The 15615-nt window shown below is 39.8% G+C and overlaps 1 protein-coding gene across 13 annotated transcripts in view; it reads right to left on the minus strand.

Annotated features, from left to right (window-relative positions):
* The window catches only part of SETD5 (SET domain containing 5), a 97055-nt gene that overhangs the window by 15041 nt on the left and 66399 nt on the right, over positions 1 to 15615 (minus strand). For all 13 annotated transcript variants that reach the window (XM_066351865.1, XM_066351861.1, XM_066351866.1 and 10 more), the window contains 4 exons: positions 15089 to 15346; positions 14123 to 14443; positions 13497 to 13739; positions 8334 to 8460 (listed from right to left, as the gene is read on the minus strand). In XM_066351865.1, the coding sequence (XP_066207962.1) occupies positions 8334 to 8460; positions 13497 to 13739; positions 14123 to 14443; positions 15089 to 15346 (949 nt within the window). The remainder of the gene's footprint in view (positions 1 to 8333; positions 8461 to 13496; positions 13740 to 14122; positions 14444 to 15088; positions 15347 to 15615) is intronic.

Consider the following 15615-nt stretch of genomic DNA (forward strand, 5'->3'; position numbering starts at 1 on the left):
GGAAAGGCAAGTAAAAAAATCTATAACCACTGTATAAGATGCACCTGATTTTCAGACCCCAAATTTTTTGGAAAAGGGTGCATCTTATACATGGGGGAATATGGTAGTTCCCTTCACATTTGTAGTCACTAGGTTAAATTATATCCCCAAGGCTTGGATGGAGTAACATTCCAGGCCTTCAAAGAAAATTTTGGGACAGTAAGACATACGACTTATCCTTCAGGATTATCAGTTTGATAGCAATAGTTAGGATGAGATTAGAAGAAACTATTTCAATTACTAGAGTAGTTAACAAAAAGAGTTATGAAGCATTGAACTAAGACTTCTTTTTTGTTTTTAAGCAAGTGAGACAGTCACAGAGAAAGGGACAAACAGGAAGGGAGAGAGATGTGAAGCATCAATTCTTTGTTGCGGCACCTTAGTTGTTCATTGATTGCTTTCTCATGTGACTTGACTGGAGGGGTGGGGGAGAGCGGGAGCCTCCAGCTGTACCAGTGATCTTAGGCTTCAAGCCAATGACCATTGGGTTTTGAGCCTGGGTCCTCTGTATCCAAGGCTGGAGCTCTACCCACTGTGCCACCACCTGGTCAGGCTGAACTAAGAGATTTTAAAAAGATTTTTATTTTTGATGTTAGAGAGGGAGGAAAGGGGTATGGAAGAGACAGGTACATCAATATGTTCCTGTATGTGCCCTGACTGAGTATCGAATCTGTAACCACTGTGCTTAGGGACAACAAGACAACCAACCTAACCACTGGCCAGGGCTAGACAGAGCGAAGAATAGGTGCAAAACATACTGAAGTTGCGTATTTTCCTTTCTGATATCTAAGAATTTATTTTCCTAGACTGGAAGTATATTTTTATTTTCCTTTTGTTCCAGATACTGAGTTTAATTTCTTATTTTTCTTTTCTCCTTTTGAAAAATACCTCAGCATGTTTAAAACAAACAAACAAACAAAACCTCTAGTTGGGTGGCTTAGTTGGTTAGATCATTGTCATGGTATGCAAAGGTTGGAGGTCCAATCCCGGGTCAGGGCACATCAATCAATAAATGCATAAGTAAGTGGAACAACAAATTGATGTGATGTTTCTTTCTCTCTCCCTCCCTTCATCTCTCCAAAAATCAGTTAAGAAAACAAAAGGATACACCAAATATGATTCATGACATATTTAGAATACTTTTTATTTCAAGAGTCTTGAACAGTGAATCTTTTATACTAATTTTTATTTATTTATTCATTTGCGAGAGAGAGAGAGAGAGAGAGAGAGGAAGAACAGGAAGCGTCAACTCCCATATATGCCTTGACCAGGCAAGCCCAGGGTTCTGACCGGTGACCTCAGCATTGCAGGTTGATGCTTGATCCACTGTGCCACCACAGGTCAGGCTTGAACAGTGAATCTTTTAAAGACTTTATTTATTTACTCATTTTAGAGAGGAGAGAGAGAGAGAGAGAAAGAGAGAGAGAAGGGAGGAGCAGGAAGCATCAACTCCCATATGTGCCCTGACTGGGCAAGCCCAGAGTTTCAAACCATGACCTTAGTGTTCCAGGGTCGATGCTTTATCCACTGCACCACCACAGGTCAGGCTGAACAGCGAATCTTTTAAAAGATTGCTATATTGCTAGGTCCAACACTAACTACTAATGGCAATTATATAAGTGATGAACTTCATTGCAGAAAAGATGACAAGTACAGATAAACCCAACCTAAATCAACTTAAAGGCCATTCATTTAAAATATATTTATTGGGTACTTATTATGGTATCACATTTAACAAAACAGACCTGATGTCTGCCATTATGAAGTTTATGGGCCAGTAGTCACTTGCATATTTTTCTGTTAATAGCACTCACTATGTTTATGAAAAATCTTTTTCCAGTTTTTCATTTTTCTTTTGCCATGCATAGTTCTCAAATTTTATGTGGTTAGTCCTGGATGGGGAACTCGGTTACAGCACCGTGCCATTATGCCAAGGTTACAGGTTTGATCCTTGGTCAGGGCACATATAGGAGTCAACCAATGAATATACAAGTGAATGGAACAACAAACTGATGTTGCTCTCTCTCTCTCTCCATAAAAAAAAAAAAAAAAAAAAAAAAAAAAAAAAAAAAAAAGCCTGACCAAGCAGTGGTGCAATGGATAGAGTGCCAACCTGGGATGCTGAGGACCCAGGTTCAAAACTACAAGGTCGCTGGCTAGAGCAAGGGGTCACTGCCTCAGCAAGAGACGCCTGGTCAAGGCACGTATAAGAAAATAATCAATAAATAAACTGCTGCAACAACAGGTTGATGCTTCTCTCTCCCTTTCTGTCTGTCCCCTCCTCTCACTTAAAAAAATAAAATAAAAAAAGGAAATGAAAATAAAATCATCCATTAACCATGCTGATCTACCAAAAAACAAACAAGTAAATAAATAAATAAATAACAAGTTAAATTTTGATTGGGGTTGTATTAAATTCAAGAGTAACTTGGCAAGAATTCTCAGCACCATAGTATGATCTTTCAGTCACTCATGCATTTATATGCCTTCTTCATGATTCATCACATTTTTAAAAAGATTTTATTTACTGATTTTTTTCCTTTTGTATTTTTCCAAAGTTAGGAGTGGAGAGGCAGTCAGATTCCTGCATGTGCCCGACCAGGATCCACTGGGTATGCCTACCAAGGGGCGTTGCTCCATTGTAGCAGGAGCCATTCTAGTACCCGAGGTGGAGGCCATGGAGCCGTCCTCAGCGCCCTGGCCAACTTTGCTCCAATGGAGCCTTGGCTCTGGGAGGGGAAGAGAGAGATACAGAGGAAGGAGAGGGGGAAGCGTGGAGAAGCGGATGGGCGCTTTTGTGTGCCCTGACTGGAAATTGAACCCAGGAATTCCACATGCTGGGATAACGCTCTACTGCTGAGCCAACCGGCCAAGACCTCACTTATTTTTCGAGAAAGGAGAGGAGAGAAAGAGAAGGGAGAAGCTGCAAGCATCAACTTGTAGTAGTTGCTTCCTGATATGCCTTGACAGGGCAAGAAAAGGGCTTTGAACTGGCAACCTTAGTGTTCCAGGTTGATGCCATACCCACTGCGCCACTGCAGGTCAAGCATAAATTCACCACATTTTTATTTTTTTATTTTTATTTTTTTCTGAAGCTTGAAACGGGGAGAGATAGTCAGACAGACTCCCGCATGCGCCCGGCCGGGATCCACCCGGCACGCACACCAGGGGGCGACGCTTTGCCCACCAGGGGGCGATGCTCTGCCCCTCCGGGGGCGTCACTCTGTCGAGACCAGAGCCATTCTAGCGCCTGGGGCAGAGGCCAAGGAGCCATCCCCAGCGGGAGGGGAAGAGAGAGGCAGAGAGGAAGGAGAGGGGGAGGGGTGGAGAAGCAAATGGGCGCTTCTCCTGTGTGCCCTGGCCGGGAATCGAACCCGGGACCTGTGCACGCCAAGCCGACGCTCTACCACTGACCCAACCAGCCAGGGTCACCACATTTTTAATTAGAATTATTCTTTACTGTTTTCTATTTTTTGTTACTACTGTGAGTTGTATATATTTTTCTCTGTATGTTATCTTTAACACATAAGGAAGAATTTATGTATTTTTTGCACAGTCAAGGAACATAGGAGAAGCAACTACTTCAAGTTAATGCTTCCTACCCTCCCTCTTTCTCTCCCTTAAAAAAAAAGAGAGCTAGGTTTATACTTCTAGGTAAAGTTTGTATCGTCATTATTCTTTTTTCTTTTTTTTTTGGTTGCTTTTATGTTTATTTTTTAAGATAAGTCTCAGTATCATTTAATCAAATTCCAAAAACAAGTTAGTTTGATGGGAACTGTCTGAAGTCAGAGAAAGACATGTTATTTATACAGTGTGTCTGTCAAGTCATGGTGCACTTTTGACCAGTCACAGAAAAGCAACAAAAAACAATAGAAATGTGAAATCTGCACCAAATAAAAGGAAAACCCTCCCAGTGTTTGTAGGATGATGTGGCAACATGTGCACATGCGCAGATGATGACGTAACACCATGTATACAGTGGAGCAGCCCACAGCCAAGCCAGTCGAGATGTGGACGGTACAGAGGAAAGTTCAGTGTGTTCTGTGGCTCGCTAAATTCAAATCCGTGACCAAAGTGCAACGTGAATATCTGCGTGTTTATAACGAAGCGCCACCACATAGGAATAACATTACTCGGTGGGATAAGCAGTTGAAGAAAACCAGCAGTTTGGTGGAGAAATCCCGTTCTGGTAGGCCATCAGTCAGTGACGAGTCTGTAGAGGCTATACGGCAGGGGTCTCCAAACTTTTTACACGGGGCCAATTCACTGTCCCTCAGACCGTTGGAGGGCCGGACTATAAAAAAAACTATGAACAAATCCCTATGCAAACTGCACATCTTATTTTAAAGTAAAAAAACAAAACGGGAACAAATACAATATTTAAAATAAAGAACAAGTAAATTTAAATAAACAAACTAACCAGTATTTCAATGGGAACTATGGGCCTGCTTTTGACTAATGAGATGGTCAGTGTGCTCTTCTCACTGACCACCAATGAAAGAGGTGCCCCTTCCGGAAGTGTGGCGGGGGCCGGATAAATGGCCTCAGGGAGCCACATGAGGCCCGCGGGCGGTAGTTTGGGGACCCCTGCTATACGGGATAGCTACCTAAGGAGCCCTAAAAAATCTGTGTGTGAGCCCACATCCAACTGCACTGAATAGGTATAAAACTGGGAGAGTTTTCCTTTTATTTGGTGCAGATTTCACATTTCTAACGCCTTTTGTTGCTTTCCTGTGACCAGTCAAAAGTGCACCATGACTTTATGGACACACTGTATTTATTTTTTCCATTAAGAAATATAAAATTTCTCTTCATGGCTTCAAGACTTTAAAAATATTTCTCAGGAAAAAAAAATTCTCAGTAGTAACTACTGTGAGTTGATGCTTCCCACTCCTCCCCGCTCCCTTTCTCTCTTTCTCCTCTCTAAAAATAAATAAATAAAATCTTAAAAATAAAAATCCTCAGTATGTCCCACTAACATTATTGCTATGAAGAATTTTTCTTTATTAATTTTCCTAGTATAGAGATAATATTTTTACATATGTACCTTTTTCTGGGTTTGTTTTTAGTGATAGAGAGAGAGTGACAGGCAGAAAGGGAGAGAGGTGAGAAGAATCACCTTGTAGTTTTGGCATTTTAGTTGTTCCTTGATGACTTTCTCATATGTGCCTTGGCTGGCAGGCTCTAGCTGAGCTAGTGATCCCTTGCCCAAGCCAGCAACCTGTGGCCTCAAGCCAGAGACTATGGGGTCATGTCTATGATACCACACTCAAGCTGGCAACCCCTGGGTTTCAAACCTGGTTCCTCAGCATCCCAGGTCAATGCTCTATTCACTGTGTCACCACCTGGTCAGGGTACACATGTACCTTCTATCCAGCAGTTCTATTAAACTCTTCGAGTTTTTCAGTAGATTATTTAGGCTCTCCTAGGTATATACTTCTATCTTTTATAAATAATTAACATTACACTTGCCCCTAGCTGAATAACAACACTTTCATTTATATAAAACTTTAGCTTTTAGGAATATAGAATCTTTAAACATTCTTTAAAAAGACTTTAGTAATTGATTTTAGAAAGGGGTGGGGGGGGAGGGAGAGAGAGAGAGAGAGAGAGAGAGAGAGAGAGAGAAAGGCGGTGGAGGGAGGAGGGGAAAGAATCAGCTCGTAGCCACCTCCCTCATATGCTTTGACTGGGCAAGTCCAGGGCCTCGAAACCAGAGATGTGAGTAAGTCAGGTCAATACTTCATCTAGCCACTACAGGTCAGGTTAGAATCTTTAATGTACTACACTATCTGACTAATGTCTTTAAATGTTCCATAAGAAAGTGTATTCCTTGTAGAATAATGATAGTAACTATGGGTCTGATACTGCACTAAGCACTTATACATATTATTTAATTTCCTATTAGTTCTATAAAGCAGATATTACAATTCCCATTTTATAGATGAGGCTCCAAGATGTTTAGCAACTTGCCCAATATCACATAGTTAGTAAAGGGTACAGCTGATCTTCAAATTTAGGTCTGTTGGAGTCTTTCTACTGTACACACTGTTTCCCTTTCTTGATTAACATCTCCTTGGTCTTTTTTTGGTTTTGTTTTGGAGGGATGGAATGGAACAACTTAACCAATGAATAAAAGTTATTCCTTGAAATTTACATTAACTTGTAGCAATATAAATTCACATATTTGGCTATTGCTTGATTTTATTAATTTTTTAATTTATTTATTCATTTTAGAAAGAAGAGAGAGAGAAGGGGGGAGGAGCAGGAAGCATCAACTCCCTTTGGTGCCTTGACCAGGCAAGCCCAGGGTTTCGAACCGGTGACCTCAGCATTCCAGGTAGATACTTTATCCACTGTGCCACCACAGGCCAGGCTGCTTGATTTTAATTAATTATTTTCCTCTGTATATGTTATTCCTTATTAACATAAGGTGTGTCCTTTGCATGTTCCTCACTGCTAGAGGCAGAAGTTCAATAAAGGTTGGTGAGTAACAGTCTAATTTCAGTTGAAATAAGGCATGTAGCAACTAAGGCACTTTCTCTATGTCTTTGCCAGTCAAGACATGAACTGCACACAACCTCCCTTTCCCAACCTCAAATACATTACACACTTGACACACACATCATACACAAAAAGAAATGTGCACTAAATAAAAGATTTCAAATGTTTACTAGGATAGAAAATTTCAGTTAAGTTATACTGTCATTACACTGTAAAAGCTGCCAATTATTGATAATATTGATGGAAACCAGCATTTCTTTATATTAATCCAGTTTTAGTAAATATTCTTAATACATGATGAAGAAGAGTAAAATATTTTAAATGCACAGTATCATTTATCTTCCACATCCACACTAGAATTTTATTATTTGGGGTTATACACGTAACAATTTATAAGGTATAATACAATCTAGAGATAGAAGGATAAACTAAGTCAATACTTTGAAAAAATATATTTTTAGCAGTCTTTCCCCCAAATACATTATAACATAAAAATTTAACATAAAGCAGTTATTAGCAGACAAATCTATTTATTTAATTGAAGTTCATTTTTACTCATCAAGTCAATGAATAGAAACAATGAAGTGTATTTTTTGAAAATCTGAAATACTATCATGTTTAGCATCTAATTTATCTTGGTTATTTTGTTTTGATTGCATAATATCTACATGGAAATCACAGTGAACTTATAAATTAAGCTCACATTGGCAGGAGAAACTTCGGTAAAAGTAAGTTGGTACCACAGGTTCATGCACCAGTGCTTTCAACTGTAATTAAATCACACACCCTGCAAGTCACTGTGAAAACCATTCAACTGGATGACTTTTCATGGCCCGTGGCTTAAAAACTTATGATGACTTTAAATTGGATTCAAGGGGGTTTTTTTGTTTGTTTTAAAACAATTTTTTTTTTACTGAGTGAGAGGAGTGGAGGCCAAGACAGACTTCTGCATGCACCTGGCAAGCCCGCTAGGGGATGATACTCTGCCCGCCTGGGGCCATTGCTCTGTTGCAACTGGAGCCTTTTCTCTCTCTCTTTTTTTTTAGGGCCTGAGGCCTGTCCTCAGCACTGGGGCTAACTCACTCTAATTGAGCCATGGCTGCAGGCGGGGAGGGGGAAGAAAATGGGGGGTGGGGTAAGAGGGTAAGATGGGGAGGGGGGACAGAAGGAGGGGGAGAGAGAGAGAGAGAGGGAGAGAAGTGAGAAGGGGAGGGATAGAGAAGCAGATGGGTGCTTCTTCTGTGTGCCCTGACTAGGATTGAATGTGGGACATCCTCATGCTGGGCCGATGCTCTACCACTGAGCCAACCTGCCAGGGCTCAAGGTTATATATGCTAAAAAAATTTTAGGCTAACAGTACAAGCCCTTCTGAAAACAGTTCATAACTTCTACTTTACTTCATTCATTCTGACCCTTCAACCAAGACACATCCAACTCAGTTATCTATAATTGTGATTCATTCCTAAATAGTATCCCATATCTTTCTTGCTTATTTCCCCTTTTACAAATATGAATATGTATTTCCTAAATTTACTACTTTAAAGATATCTAACCTTTTAATAAGTCATTTCTGCTGTTATCTGTACACTGTCTAGTTCCTTCTTTGTTGTCCTGGGAAAACTGATTCCTGACTGGCGATCTCTCTCTTCCTCTGTAGAGATCTACGTAAAGTAACTAGAGAACAGTGCTATTTTTTCTTTTGCACCAGACTTTCAGTAGTCATACTGATATTTTTATGTGGATGTGAAATAATCATTGCTCATATATTAAGAAATGTTTGAGATACATACCTGCACTGTCTTTGCAGATACTAGAAGAGTTACTATTCTCATTACTTTGGTATAGGTGCTGAGTTCTAGTCTCTTGTAGTACGGATGTTTGAGTCATCCCTTCTTCCAAGGCTTGCTTTATCCAGCGCTATAATAAAAAAAGAATCAAGGAATTATCAATAATCATTTAAAACAATTTAGTATATCCATTTTAAATGCATTAACCAAGTCATTACATATCCACTGGTGAGAAATGTAATCCAACACATTCATTCGGTTGCACAGTCAAGTATTTTTTGTCTTGTGTTGCAGCACATTAGAATATTACCCATCAACTCCTTCTACTGGGCAAAATTGAGAAAAACCAATATGACACATAATGAGATCCCATTAAAAATAAAAATGATTACTCAACTTTTTGTACTACTTAGAATGGGGGAAATGGAGATAGAAAGAAAACTTAGCATTTATTTAAGAGAAACTGATCATATAGGATAGAACCAGCACATAAAATAAGTGCTGAGAATGATGATAAAAGACCTTGCATTGTGTACCCTGTGCTGGGGAAATCTTAGGAGGTAACAGAAAAGACTAATAGGAAAACTTGAATAAGAACAAACAGCTCTTCACTACAGGTACCAAAATACTTCTAAAAGGTCCACCCTCAGATGGAATATGCTGAACCTTTTCTCTTCCTATTAAGTAGTTTAGTTAAATTATGCATGAATAATGCAAATCACCAGAATAAACGATCTTATGCAGAAATCAGAAAAGGAGGAAAAGTCACATTTTTTTGTAGTGGCTATTGGAATTTAAATGATGAGAAATAAAAATAAATTTAGGTCAGGAAGTAAGCCTACAAAGATTATGCATCCTGTGGAAGAGAGAAAATTTCTTACCTGTAATTGTGTTCTCTTAAGATACACAGTTGTAGGTTGCTCACCTCTCTGTGGCTCTCCTGCCCTGACATAAGACAGATCGAATTTTGATAAACATCAATTTTTGAGTCAGACCCATCCCCAAATAGGAAGAGCACAGGTGATTATAATTTTATACCTTTAGAGAACAAGTATTACAGGTAAGTAAATATTCTCTTCACTAAAGAAAGCAACCCTAATAGATTTACCCTCTTAGATGCTTAGGAAATAAATGTGAAGAATATTTCACCAAGAAAAACTGTACATCATATAAATGGCACTGTGGACTGCCAAATGAAAGCAGGTAAGTTGTAAACATGAGGTGGAAAGAGTGAGTATGTAAAAAAGAGATCTCAACAATCAATTGAAGCATATCAACATTGCAGGACATGCCAGGTCTCTGAAAAGCCAAAACAAGACCAAGAATAAACTCTGACATGCACAGAATATTGAAGAAAGATAAACTGCCAGAACTATAGCTCCTTCTGACTTAAAAAAAGACCTCAGAGGTCACCCTGTCCAAAGCACTCCGTGTACAGGTGAAGAAATTAGGGCCAGGAGGAAATGAGTGTAAAATCTTTTTTCATGGATACCTTTAGTACAAGTTTTTACTTTCAGAGCAGATGACTGACCTCACTTGGGGTTACTGTGCTTTCCTTCAAGAGAGAAGTAGATGCACCCCCCCCCCCCCATTTACATTCTGGATCTGATGACTACAAAAAAGGGAAAATAAAACCCAGGATAGGTGCTATGGTTAGATATAAGATCAAACACAGCAAACCTAACCTAACCCAATGGGACACTAGCACAAATTTCTGGTTGGTGGCTGAAAAACACAGATCTAACCTATTGCTTCTGGCCCTATTGTATATCTACACAATATTGCAGGGTCCATGAAAAAGGAACATGAACATTTGTACCTAACAAGTTTGAATCACCTCTACAGATAATAAATTAACATTACATACCCACATCCCCAAGACCTAACTACAGTTATTAAAAAGTCAAAAGAATATTTCTCTCTTCTCTGAAACTCTGTATTAAAAGAGCTTTTTAGGAAGGTCAGGGATGAGACAGGAAAGCAATTTGGGTTTTAGAGTTCAAAGACCTGTGATAAAACTTGGCCATGCCTTTGGCCAGCTGCCTAACTCTGAGCAAGTAACTGAACCCTTCCCAAGCCAAAGCTTCTGATTTGTAAATTGAGGCCAATAACCCTAACTTCACAGGGTTATCACGTAGGATAAGTGAGATAATGTATGTGAAGAAAGCTTGTGGCAGAGCATTGAGCATACGTGTTCAGTGAGGACTTGTTCAGCTGAATTTCAATACTATGTATAGAGATACAAAGATCACTAACCCTCCAGTGTATACAGTGAAATCCCAATGCAAAGCACAGTGTTTCATTTTCAGTTAGGATGGTTTTCTAAGAAATGTGGGAGATCAAATGCCACACACACATTATGCCTACAAGATAAGTTTAGAGAGAACATGGAAGGTCACTACTGAAAGACTTATTAGCCACTTATAAATGCTTCCATTCTAAAAAAGGAAGTGAGGCAAGATCCAACAACAAAAAAATACATACCATAACACGCTTTTTAAGAACTATGATTCAATTTACTTTGGAAACTCCAGGGAGATCATAAAATGTCCTATCAAATACTCTAAAAATCTGGGTGCCAATATGCTGTTTTTAAATTACAAAGCCTGCACCTCCTTTAATAAGATATGAAACAGTAGGACTATTAAGAATATACACTGTTCTAACTAATCCTTTGGAGGATGGTTTCCCTCATCTATCTGTTTTACATTCTACTCTGAGGGACCTTCAAAAATTTATTATAATTTTGTTTAAACATAGAAATATTAAATCCTGCACTACACGAATAGTTTCTAAGCAATCTACAAATAATTCTTCTCCATCCCTACCCAGGATAAAGTTGAGTTCAACAGCTGGATAAAAGATTAAATTTCATTAACTTTTACCCCATAAAGCTATATATTCTGGTTTTGTAATATAACCTTGATATGTTAACAGCGAATCTTAAATCTGATTTAAACTTGCACAATTTAGATCTAAACTTAAACCTTACCCAAATTAGATTAAGATAATTTTGCCATGATAATTCAGTGTACATAGCCTGAACTCCTGAAGACTGGTATGACACATATAGACAAAAGTGCCTGAGCAAAGCCTGTATAAAACAAGACACATTTGAAGACTATATATAACATGAACATGTATTAAATGGGATTTCTATCCACTGCCAGTAGAGATACAAAGATGAGCCACAGACACAAGATTTAAACCATACCCAGGTAAAAATAGCTGTAAGAAATGAATTTTCTGTGAAATCTGAAGTAATTTCTACAGGTTTTTGATTTTCATAGGACTCTGCTAGTTGAAAAAGCAAGATAGGAATAGAAAGATTGTAACCCAGCATCAGAATAATCAAGGTATAATTTTAAGAGGCTAAGTCCATACAATTTACAATTTAGACTTTAACTATTTATATGTACTAAATAATTGTCTACCCTTCATAAAGGATCAAAATAGGACTTTCTATAATCTGGCTTGATGAGATACTTCAACAGTTAACATCCTTAGAAGTCTAGTGGTTAAGTCCTGGCCAGTTGGCTCATTGGTAGAGTGTTGGCCTGGCATGTGGATGTCCTGGGTTTAATTCCTGGTCAGGGCACACAGGAGAAACGCCCTTCTGCTTCTCTACCTCTTCCACTCTTGCTTCTCTCTCTCTGTCTCTAACCCTCCTACAGCCACGGCTCAACTGGAGCAAGCTGGCCCCTGGAGCTGAGGATGGCTTCATGGCCTTCGATTGAGGAGCTAAGAAAAGCTCAGTTGGAGCAATGGAGCAATGGCCCCAGATGGGCAAAGCATCACCCCTAGTGGGCTTGCCAGGTAGATCCTGGTCGGGGCACATGCAGGAGCCTGTCTCTGCCTCCCCTCCTCTCACTGAATTAAAAATCAATAAATAAATATATAAATAATAAAAAGTAAAAAAGTCTAGTGGCATGTTTTGTATTATCTACAAACCCTTTTTGTAAAGATCTCAGGGTCAAATTTCTCTGTAGGAATTCTACTTGGGAATTTCCCCCAAATAAACCAGTGAGTAACTCAAATACTTAGTAGGTAATATGTGTGATTAGGACAAGATTTTCTTCAGCATATGCTGCTCCTTCAGTGGTAGGGCCCTTCCTTTGTGCACAGATCCCTGTTGCCCTCCTCCCTCCATATCCCACACCACTCTGGCTCATCTTTCATGCCCCCCTCCCCCCAAGAAATAATTTCTGCTCTTTGGGGAAAGAGAAAATCTTTAAGTTTGGAGGAGTCAGGGAAGACCTGCCTGGATCTGGAGACTTCATGACATCAAATAATCTACATGCAGCATCCTCATGTACGTGATGCCAGTGGAGGAGGGCAATGGCAGACACTGAGGAAGGCAGCCTGAATCCAGATCTGAGGATAAGAGAAAAGGGTGTTCCAGGGAACAGACTACCTCAAAGGAAGACCAAATGAAAGGGGGGTCCCTATACTTCTAGGAACACAAAAACATAGCCTGAGGGAGTGATCTAATCCTGAGATACCTTTGAAAAATATTCAGTGCTTCTGGGAATTAAGAAAGAGCATTCCAAAAACAAACTACCATCAAACACTACTGCCACTAGATCCAAAACCAGTATGTAACTAGAGAGAGGAGAGAGAGGAAAAGAAAGGGAGAAAGAGAGAATGAATTTTATAGTAGGTTCCATATTCACTAGGGAATAAACAAACCAACTAGTCATTTGATCAATGAACAGGAATTATGCCAATTATAACAGGACTTTTCCTCAACTCACATTCAAATGGTAATAGTCATTGAACTACTTTTAAACACAATTCTATTATTTTTTACTTATGCAACAGCACTCTAAAGTACCTGGGGCCCAATCTCACTCAAAATCACCAATGGACATGTTAACCAATACCACAAGAGCACATACAAAACATCCCTCCCCACTCAGGCATCCAATGCTGTGCGCTCTGAACTCAGTAACCTCAGGGCTTTCTGAAAAGACAACAATGACTATTCACAAACTGAGCACCAAAAAAGCAGTATACATCCCACCTTAGTCCCACTGACTCTTGATGCATCAGTATTCATGGGTAAACAACTAACTCACTCACATGGGCAGAGAGTGGCTATCTGGAGAATGTATTAGATATGTTACGATTACAGGCTACCTAGGTTAAAAATCAACATAGACATACCTTTTTACAGGAGCTGAATGTACCATCAGGCAGAAGGGGCCTTCGCCGCCTCTCAGGGATAAAGGGTGAGCCAAAGCGAATGTAGTGTTTGGGGGTGGTGCAAATTAACGGGGAATGAATAAGACCAGGTAACATGTTCAGGGTCGTTGCCAGTACAGTTGGGTCCGTGGTGATACGTAAAGGGCACTCAACAGGGCATTCTTGCTTCTCTGCTTTGTCATTCAACCATTCTGTAACTAGATACTAAGGTAAAAAGAATTCATTAGTTGATACTGCAGATGTAAAAGACAGAGGCAGCAGTGCTAGATGACGAAGACAAACCTCATCTAGAAAACTAGGACACAGGTAGATATAGCAGCTGCTATATTCAAAATGCAAGGATATCTTCCTTCACCCTCTCTGTGACAACTAAGGGAGGAATAACTCCAGATGTCAGCATGTAGCTCAGCCTAAAAATTATGGGAACAAAAGAACTGCATGGCTTCAGCCCCTCTATGCCCAAGTTTTTACCTGAAATTTTCAATTTAATAATCCCCCACCCCCACCCAGGGAAAATACTGGTTGTTCACTTTACTGAGACACAGCCTTTGCCAGACTAGACTTATGAAGATGGTTTCACGACTTACCTTTTTGGTTTTGGGGTATTTAGATGCTGCACGGTTGACATGGGATCCAGCAATTGATATTACAGTTGGGTCAGACCCTGTTAATTGCCTGTTTTCTCCTGAACTCTCAATACTTCCAGCTTCAGTAGGAGTTACTAAGATGTTATTTCCTCCCTCTTCCAAGGCAGCTTGTGACAACTCTGCTTGCTGTGCAATGGCCTGCTTCTGACGCTTTAGTCTTTGGGCTGAACTGGTCCGGTACCGAGAAATTCGACTCTTCGGTCGGGGCCTAGAAGGCTTTGCTGGGGGTGGTTTGGGGACTGGTTTTTCTGCAGCAACATCCTATAATAGCAGAGTAAAATGCTTATCAGAAATTTCTTAGGAGCAAACATTCTATTTAGCCTCCTATTCACTGTAAGCATTCTGTAAAAATGTATAAAATTTACATATTTAAATTAGCTAAACAGGCTATAAGTAGATGTCTTGGTTAGTTTTTCCCTCCCGCTCATTAAATATTTATAAAATAGGTCAAAGTCAGTTTAAGGTAGTCACCTAATTTTAAGGTTCTTATAGCAAAGACAATTAATTCTTCCCTTTGTTTCTTTCCCAGACACTAAGGTTTTAGCTTAAGGCTTTTAATTCACAGCTAAGTTAGGGAAGGGAAACACATGAGTTTATCCTGAGAATTCTATGAAAGGGCAGCAGCATAACTGTGCCATACAGAGGGGCCAAAAAAGAAACCAAAGGATTTTTATGCACTCACCACCAACAGTTTATCTGGCAGAAACAGTGTGAAGTTCCATTCTAGTCTAAAGTGTTTAGTCATTCCAATTCTGTCTCCCTGAATCCCACAGCTGATGAAAATGGCCTTATTTATTGCAATATGAGGTAAAGCTGAAAATGCTGATTTTAACCATTCCAAGAAATAGGTAATTGACATTAGCAAAAGTAAGGATGTCGAAGGTCTGGAGTCTTTTCTTCTCTTACCCCAGCTTGGGAAGACCTCCGGGTGTTCACCCCAATGCTCTGTGGGGTGCTTGGGACGACCACGTTTGAAGCAGAGTTGCTAACTTCAGATTCAGGGGCTTCAGTTTTTGTTTCTTCCCCTACAGGTGTCTCTGAGGCGGTAGTAGTAACCTCTATGTCGGGGTTGCTTTGTTCCAAGGGCTGATCCCGCCGCTTCTTTCTTTTCTCTAAGTTTTCGAAAGCATGCATGATGGCTTCAACCTTCCTATCTTCCCGGGTCTAGAAAGAAATATTATTAGCAGGGAAGGAAGCCTCAACCAAAAGGAAGGGCTAGCTTTTCAAAAAAAATTTTTTTATTTTAATTACTCATTTTAGAAAGGGGAAGGAGAGGGAGAGAAGGAGGGAGAGAGTGAGAGGGAGGGAGAAGGGGCAGGCATGGGGGAAGGAGTAGAAAGCATAAACTTGTAGTTGCTTCTCATTTGTGCCTTTACTGGTCAAGCCCAAAGTTTCAAACTGGAAACCTGAGCATCCCAGGTTGATGCTCTATC

This window comes from Saccopteryx leptura, chromosome 10, assembly GCF_036850995.1.
Source record: "Saccopteryx leptura isolate mSacLep1 chromosome 10, mSacLep1_pri_phased_curated, whole genome shotgun sequence".
Classification (NCBI taxonomy): Eukaryota; Metazoa; Chordata; class Mammalia; order Chiroptera; family Emballonuridae; genus Saccopteryx; species Saccopteryx leptura.